Raw genomic sequence first — 8,902 nt, forward strand, 5'->3', positions numbered from 1 at the left:
GTTAGATTTATCTTCCTGGATTATTGATCAGCATCAGGACGTGTCATTAAAGTGTTAACGTAAGTCCATTAGTCTCTTCTTAGACACAAGAGCAGCAATAAATCTGTGTATTTAAAATTCAGCTCATAGTTACCAAATAAAATTATTTAACTGTGACACAGCATAACTTAAACAAGATACAATTACATTGCATTAAAATTAGTTAGACCTCTACAGTTTTAATTTTTTGAAAACTATTCACATGGAATATCATAATTATCTCATTTAAGATAGAAATGTGATTCCAAATGGAAAAAACACAGACAAAAATCAAGCTGTTAATTTCAAAACTTTATTTTCTGACAATACATAAATATCATTCAAGATTAACAAAATGTTTTTTCTGCTCATTAAAAACTCAACTGTATTAAAAGTAGACCAGCTACCATTAATAATATTAAAATTTGTCATATTATAGTGTTCTTGGCACAGATCATTTAGAGTTTTACAGCTCAAATTCTAACAAACTGTCTCCTAAAGTGACAGCTGGACCAGTTAGTGTTGAACTTTATCATGAGTACTTCATGCATCCATCAAGTTTACTATGAAGAAATTATGAATGTGCCTCTGAAAAACACTAAACATACACAAATAAGCATAAAAAGTAAAATTCTGAATATTTTACAAATATATTGTGAACACATTTTGACAAAAAGTAGCTTTGAAATTTTAAGCTTTGATTCATACAATCCTATCTTTGATTTAAGTGCACTGACCACAAATACAAACACTAAATTAGAAACAGGTGAATAAAAAAACCCTCCCTTCTCATGTTTTTACAGTGTTGTGCAACATATAAGCAAAATGCCAGCAAATGCTGCAATGTTGCACAGAATAAATGTTATCTTGTTCAAACTGCACAATGTCTGTCTTTATAAAAAGTTCCAGAGTGATGTCTTCTGAATAAAACAACCAAAAGAGATGAAAAAGAGAGAGAGCTCACTGCCAGACATTATGGACACAAAGTAAAGAAATGCACATTAGTTTTACATTATATCTGTATTTGCACTGAGCATCAGTACTTTAAATATACTCAAGATTCTACAGTTATATGTAATAAGTACTTAACTACAGTGAGGAGTTAAAGGAAATGTTCAGTGTTGTGCCCATGGTTGTGGAACATAGGATGCCGAGGGTGCTACAGCACTGCTTTGGATGACAAGAAATAACGTGGCAACATTAAATAATATTAATAAATGAATAAGTAAATATATTTTGTAAAAATTGCTGAAGTTTAGCAAAAGAAAGAGGGGAAAAAGATAATTTAAGAGATTGTGTCAAACTAGCTGTTCTATTTCAGATTATTCTGAATATGTTTGAGCACATTTTAACTGTTTTTAATGACTAATGTAATTAGCTTTTGAATAATTTAACTCTAAAAATGTGATGAAAATACACATTCAGTTTTCTTTAGGAACTAAGAAGGTTTAGCGAGCTTACCTTTTACATAATGGTTCATTCCTATCAAAGGTTTTGGAGTAAATGTAAAATCTGTGATTTGATAATCTTGAGCTACATAAAAACTAATGAAACTGATAAACAGTTACTATTTTAGTTTAGGTGAAAACTGACAGAGTTTGATGGTAATTTCCAGTCACTAATGGGGCAAAACAGAATGGGACCTCTTCTGAGCTCCAATGAATGCACCACAGTTCTACCCAGAGCTGGTGATGTTGCATAACGCTGCGCTGCACATCTGAACGGCTCACTGAACTTTTATTCTTTCAGGCCACAACAAAATGACAGAACTGTGATTTGTTTGACTCTTTGAGTCAGTTGTCATTCAAGACAACCAAATATTTCCTGTCACACAGAAGAAGGGTTTTTATCACAATATGTACACTGTAATGAAATTAAGTAAACAAATCTATTTTAATTGTCCATCCATCCATCCATCCATCCATTATTTTCTGCTTATTCCGAAGTCGGGTCGCGAGGGCAGCAGCTTGAGCAGGGAGGCCCAGCCATCTCTTTCCACAGCCTCCTCTTCCAGCTCTTCTGAGAGGACTCCAAGGTGTTCCCAGGCCAACCGAGAGATAGTCTCTCCAGCGTGTCCTGGGTCTTCCTCAGGGTCTCCTCCCATGCCTGAAGCACCTCCCTAGGGAGGCGACAAGGAATCATCCTTACCAGATGCCCGAACCACCTCAACTGGCTCCTTTTGATGTGGAGGAGCAGCGGTTCTACTCCGAGTCTCTCCCAGATGACTGAACTTCTCAAGGGAGAGACCAGCTACCCTGAGGAGGAAACTCATTTCAACCGCCTGTATCCAAAATCTCATTCTTTTGGTCACTACCCAGAGCTCATGACCATAGGTGAGGGTAGGAACGTAGACCGAGCGGTAAACAGAGAGCTTTGCCTTACAGCTCAGCTCCCTCTTCACCACCATGGACCGGAACATAGAGTCCACAATACTGCAGACGCGGCACCAATCCGTCTGTCAAGCTCACGCTCCATTCTTCCCTCACTCGTGAACAAAACACAGAGATACCTGAACTCCTCCACTTGAAGCAGAACCTCACCCTCGACCCGAAGAGAAGAATCCACCCTTTTCTGACTGAGGACCACTTTACTTGTCATTAGACAAAAAAAAACAAACAAAAAAAACATCTCAAGCTCAGGTTGGTCGCAATAAGAAAACACTGCATAATAATGTATTTTTCTTCTCTTTAAATACTTCTCATTGTGCTCATAAAATACTCATAAAATTTCAATCCGTAGATGGGACTAAAAGGAAATTTCTAAATTCCACCCTGAGATGACATTTGTTATATGAATAAACTGGATTGATATAAACGGAAGTGAAAAACACAACAACATAAACAAGTTAACAGTAAAATAGAAATTTAAAACTTTGACTTATTTTACACTAGCGCACATATCCGTAACCCTTACGGCTGACACCGGACCTGCGTTGGTGCTGCGTTTATGTGAGTTGGTGGAAGTGTTTCAGAATATTCAGGAAGGCTGTTTTCTGTGTAAGGAGGGGGGAGGTCATCCGGCTTGATTCCCAGCTGAAACGAACAAAAAGCAGAAAAAGAAAAGCAGAAAATTAGAACTTTTCAAAAGATTAAATTAAGTCTAATTCCAAAAAAAGTTGGGACATTGTGTAAAATGTAGACATTAACAGAACACGATGATTTACTAATGTTATGAACCCATATTTCACCTCATTATAGGAAGGTGGAGACTCATGGTAGGCAGAATTGTTGTATTGTGGTGATGCTGGGGGGGTTTCATTGTCCTGCCGTGAGATGCTTCTGGGGAAGGGGATGAAATAAATGGACCTCAGTTGACTTCTCTGTTCGCTGCGCCTCTGTGCCTCCCTGTTGATCTGCTCCTCCTGAATTCGACAGCACACTCTGCAGAAGCTGGTGCAGAGCATGATGACCAGGCCGAAGCCCAGGATGCCCAGGAAGACCCTTGGAGATGGAGATTACAGTTGTGAACAGATGCATGGTTTTAAATCTTTTTTTTACTGTTCAACTCCATATATTTAGTTATGTTTTGTACTGATTTAAACATCTCTGTGGTCAAACTAAGTTCAAATTCTCAGGAAAATTTATTCAAAATTTCTTAAGATGCAAAGAAAATTATCATTTAAGAGCCATAGCCCCTGTAATGAATCAAACAAAACATCATGTGCTGTAAATATAAATCCTGCTGTGACACATTACAAATATTTGTACTTGAAAATTACAGATTTACAAATACAAGTGTACAAATATAAAAGTGAGTCAGTGTGAGATGTGCTCTGGTTTTATTTAATTTTCGCTGCTACAAAATTCTGATTGTACAACAAAAAAAACAATAATAAAAGATGTATATGCCAGTCCGTCCACATTTTGAAACCACATTTAATCTTGGAAGCTCAGTTTGTTACAAGACTCACTGAAAACGCACAAGTAAAAAAAAAATAATAATAAAACCTTCGTAACAGAAAATTATCACTATTATCTATTTCTCTTTGTGTTTTTTGTATAACAGAATGGGAAAAATAGCTTGAAATTAAACATAAAAAAATGAAACGTGTCTTACTCTATGAAAGGAAAGGATGTATATATCATCCTTTTGTTGAGATGGAGCACAGCTGATGAATCGAAAACGAGCCACAAACAGAAAGAACCTAAAAGATAAAGAATTAAAACATTATTATTTATTTTTTTAATCACTAATTAAATACTTTCACAATATGAGCTTGAACATTTTCTTTTGGGACTACACTTTGTACTCCTAACCAATAAAGGTTTGCCCTGGACGCCATGATGTAACCGACTTTTATTGTCCACCAGTGTTGTATCAAACTTTGAGTCCATCGTGTCCACTGGTATCCGTGTACAGTAATCCAGTTTGTTCTTGTTGAGATTACGCAAAAATACAATGAGGTTTGTTCCACTGAGGTTCACCAGGTTATCACTGAGAAAACTGAGATAAGACTTGAACAGAAGCTCATGTATTATAAGAGCAAGAAAAAGGCTCATTTTTAATCGTCCCATGAGACGTTGAAACTTGAAATTGCGTGATGTGTTTTTATGCAACTTATAAATTATGATTCCCTGCTGTAAAAGTTTTATTTGCAATACATCTGGATCATTGACTAGACTGAGCTAAAGATGCATATAATATATAGAAAATTCACAATATATTTAGTCTATGGATGAAAACATGGCTAACGCAGGCAGAGGGAGGCAATAGTTCCTAACTGAAAGTAAGGCAGCGAGATGATGAGCAATACAAGGAAGAGACCATTTAACTGACCGAGGAAAACATAAATCAAGAACAACTGAGCAGTTAAACTATGTCTTTTGAGTATTAAAGTTTACAACTCAAAATGTGCCCAATGAAAACCGTACGCTTTCTGTGATCTGTGAATCTTTTACCTCCAAAGGGGACAAACCAGTAAAGCCCTGCTGTATAATGTTAGAAACACCCTGATGCTAAAGTTGCTTTAGGTTCATAAACAAATGATGGTTTTAAGACGTCTTTCAAGAAACATAAATAAGACCAGACGATGGCACGCTTAATAACTTTGAATCACAACTTGTCATTTAATGCTCAATAAGGCTTTGATCAAACTTAAATCATTTACTCAGCATTTGCTAAAAAGGATTCAAGAGAAATTTTAGTAGCTTAAACTGTTCTCATTGGGCATCATCTTTACACGTTTTAGCCGTTCTATAGTTTTAACTTATTTATAAGAAACAAAAAACAAGTCAGAAAATAAGAAAAGCAGCTGTGGCCAACATCCCCAGCAAATGATCAGTGAACTGATAGGAACAGAGGCCATGTCTGTCAATAGTGACAGAACAAATAAACTCCCTCTGATTCGTCACAGCGGGCATTTTTAGATTAAATCTGATGGGCCTGCAGCAGCAGAAAGTCATGTTTCATTAGCAGACAGTCGAAGACACCGGCTGAGGTTAAGGCTCTTACCTTCAGTTGAGTCACGTCACTTTTCAGGTGAGCAGCTGAAAGGGCAAAATCACTGGAGCAGAGTGCAGTTTTTATTGTGGGTGTGCTGGTGGGGGGAGTGGTGTGTGTGTGTTCATGCATGGGACTGAGGGCAAAGCCCTGAGTGTTTATCTGCCACTGAAACACAATCAGAAATGATTTCTTTAGGCTGCATTTGTGTTTATTTCACACTTTAGGGCTACATATACAACAGGATTATCTTATACAGTGTGGGGTTATGTTCAGTTAGATGTTAGTTTGTAAGAAAGTTCCTCAGGATTTATGGCGGAGTTAAAAAGATTTTACAAAACAGCCACTTGTGTCCAAGTATGGAGGTTTGGCTACTTCTAAAGAGAAGTTTACAAGATTATCAGAAAATTAAAGAAATATATTGGAGGAACGAGCAAAAAGATCTAAATAACTTCCTGTACTCGTTGACGTTTAACACAGGGTGATCGGATTTAGATGCTTTTTGTTTTATTCCTATTTAACACATGGTCATCTGATTTAGTATTTCATTCTTTCTGAGTTTATGCTTTTTTTGTTATTATTCCTTGACATTTGACACAATGTGATCTGATTTACTATTTCATTGGAATTGTTTTGTGTTTTTAGATTTTATTCCATGTGCTGTAAATAAATCTTGTTACTTTTTGATTGTGATCTTTTTGTTAAGCACTTTGGTAAGTTTGTTTTAAATGAGCTATATAAATAAATCTGACTTGACTTCCTCCTGATTTCATGTCACTGCAGTTTAAGTTTTTCTAACATGTTAAGCAAAGGACAAAAAAAAAATCAATTAAAGTCTCCGCCGAAGCTCAAACTTGAGTGATCCGACGGTATTTTTTTAATAAAATCCACTCTTCCAGAAGAACGAGAGATAATCTGAGCTGCAGAGTACAGAACCTTGTTGTCACGACCAGAGTAAATAAAAGAATGGTGATTTACGAAAGCCGTGGAGGGTGAAAACGTGCACGTTTCAGCTGTAATGATTACGAAATGAAACGCACAAACCAGGAAAAAAGTCTCTCCAGGGGGAAACCATGGGTCCTGCTGATTGGAAGAGAGTGAGGATACAAAGGTTACATCCAGACACCGTTAATCAAATCATTATTAGTAAGAAAACACAGCCAAGTAAGAGAAATACAGAAATGATGACTAAAACAAACTTTATTTCTCATAGGTTTCTCAATAAAAATGCATTTTTCTGACCGTTTAACTGAACTGAATCAGAAGCATCATATTGCTGAGTTTTAATGGATTGTGTAACTTTTTTTTTTTTTAGATTAAAGATTAAAACATTTTCTTAGCAGAACATCTGGTCCAAACTCTTCTGGGTGAAAACATGGTACTACTTTACAATAAGGCTCCCCAGATAGATAATAGTTTAAAGCTGTGTTATTAATTCCTCTATACACACTTTATAAATCATTAATAATGGCTTATTATGCATTAAGTGACAGAAAGACACAACTGAGAATAAGCATTTGTAAACCTATTTCTTTAGCATATTTTACTTTATCACTGCATTATCAGAATCTACAACTAACATTATATCCTAAAAAATTAGGTTTACAAATACTTATTGTGCTTATAAGGTAGTAACTTTGAAATGTTTAATATTAAATATATAGGTGAACAGATTTGGCTCACTATTCGGCAAGAAACTAGTCAGTTTTGTTTCGGTCACCTTTAATTAATGCATAATAAGCAGTTATTAATGATTTATAAAGTGTTTATAGAGGAATTAAACTATAAAAATATATTAGCCATCTATAAGGGGAGCCTTATTGTAAAGTGGTACCAAAAACGTAAACGTAAAAAATAAAATCTACAATAAAAAAACTTGCTAGAGCTGTTAAAATAATAGAAGTTTGACTTGTTTAATGTCAATAAACTGCACTTCTGGTCATCTTTTCTGAACAATACGTGGTTTATCCGTCAGTAATTTATTCTCTACAGTGAAACCGTGCTGACTCCTTTTGATTTTATAAAGAAAAAAAGTTCAAATAGTAGAATCAGGATTCACATTTGTGCTCTAAACTTCAGAAACTGTAGGAAACGGCAACAAGCTGTTTAGGATTTGATCCATCGTAAGCACACAAGTTCTTCACATGTCGGTTTTGATTTATAAATTCATAAATGTGTCACACTCTTGTTCTAATATTAGAAAAATAAATATTAAAACTCACTGATTTTTGCGCTACGTTTTTAGAACTTATGTTGCATCTTTATTTTATATTGCTGGCAAGAAACAGTTCAGTAGTGAAATAGTTCTGCACTCCTTTTGCTACATTTATATCAGTTCAGTATTTAAAGTCGCCTTCTGTAATATATTTCATATCAAACACATTTGTTCAAACTCGCCATCATCCAAAAACAAACAACTCTGAGCAGAAATATAAGTTTCCAGCTTCGGACCAGGAAACACCGTACCAAGAAGATAAAGAATTTAAACAATGAACCGAGTTAAAACAACGCTGAATTTTAAAATACTGAGAACAATTTTAATATTTTTATTCTCTCATAGTCAGAAAATTGACAGCTGCATGTCTGAGTGTCTGCAAAAAAATTGAATGGTTTTGGACTAATTTAGAGAAGTGTAAAAAGAGTTTGTGGTTTTCAATACATCTATCAAAAACTACATTCAAAAAGGTCAAAAGTTCACAGTTCAGCTGCAAAACCACTCAAATATTTTTTATTTATTTGAGTCCTCGCTTCTGTTTCTAAACAAGTCGTCGTTACCCCCTCCCTTTAGAGGAAATCCAGTGCTGGACTGAAGCAAGACGCCAGTTGATCCAGTTCTGTCACTGGAGTTCTGGCTCTCAGGAAAACGGGTGCAGCAGAAGCAGCAACTTTTTACTGGACCTAAATACAGAAGACATGTCGGGGGGGCTGGGGGAGAATGAACCAACTAAAACTGAACAGACCAAAATGTTTTAAGCGATATGCTCCAAACAAAACCAGCTCAGATCCAGCACCTGAGTGAAAAGGGGTGAGAGCTTCCCTCCGAGGCTATAAATCCTCGTGAGTCGTTCTGCGGCTGCGTCTGTTCAGCCAAGCCTCCAGCAGAGGAAGGTGGGCGTCCATCCAGCGGATGTTATCTTCGATGGTCTCGTACGTCTGCTGGATGCACCTCATCTTTGAGCCAGTCTCTTCAGTGAGAGAGTCGAAGAAGCTCCGAACCTGAACAAAGGAAATGGAGAGGATAAAAAACACAAGAAACCCAGAAGCAACATTTTGCCTTTAACGAACAACAAAAGATATGAGGTCAGATTAAAATGAGTATAAACTCTCGAAATTTCAAGAAAGAGACTAAGCTGAATGTCCAACTAATCGTATCTATCCATCTATCCATCTATCTATCCATCTATCTATCTATCTATCTATCTATCTATCTATCTATCTATCTATC

The 8,902-nt window shown here is 36.1% G+C and overlaps 1 protein-coding gene across 1 annotated transcript in view; it reads right to left on the bottom strand.

Annotated features, from left to right (window-relative positions):
• Nucleotides 1-8,502: 8,502 nt before the first annotated feature.
• Nucleotides 8,503-8,902, bottom strand: part of erap1b (endoplasmic reticulum aminopeptidase 1b) — an 8,463-nt gene continuing 8,063 nt past the window's right edge. The window contains exon 19 of the mRNA XM_037680254.1: nt 8,503-8,673. Coding sequence (XP_037536182.1) covers nt 8,503-8,673 — 171 coding nt within the window. The remainder of the gene's footprint in view (nt 8,674-8,902) is intronic.

This window comes from Nematolebias whitei, chromosome 8, assembly GCF_014905685.2.
Source record: "Nematolebias whitei isolate Nwh7 chromosome 8, NemWhi1, whole genome shotgun sequence".
NCBI lineage: Eukaryota > Metazoa > Chordata > Actinopteri > Cyprinodontiformes > Rivulidae > Nematolebias > Nematolebias whitei.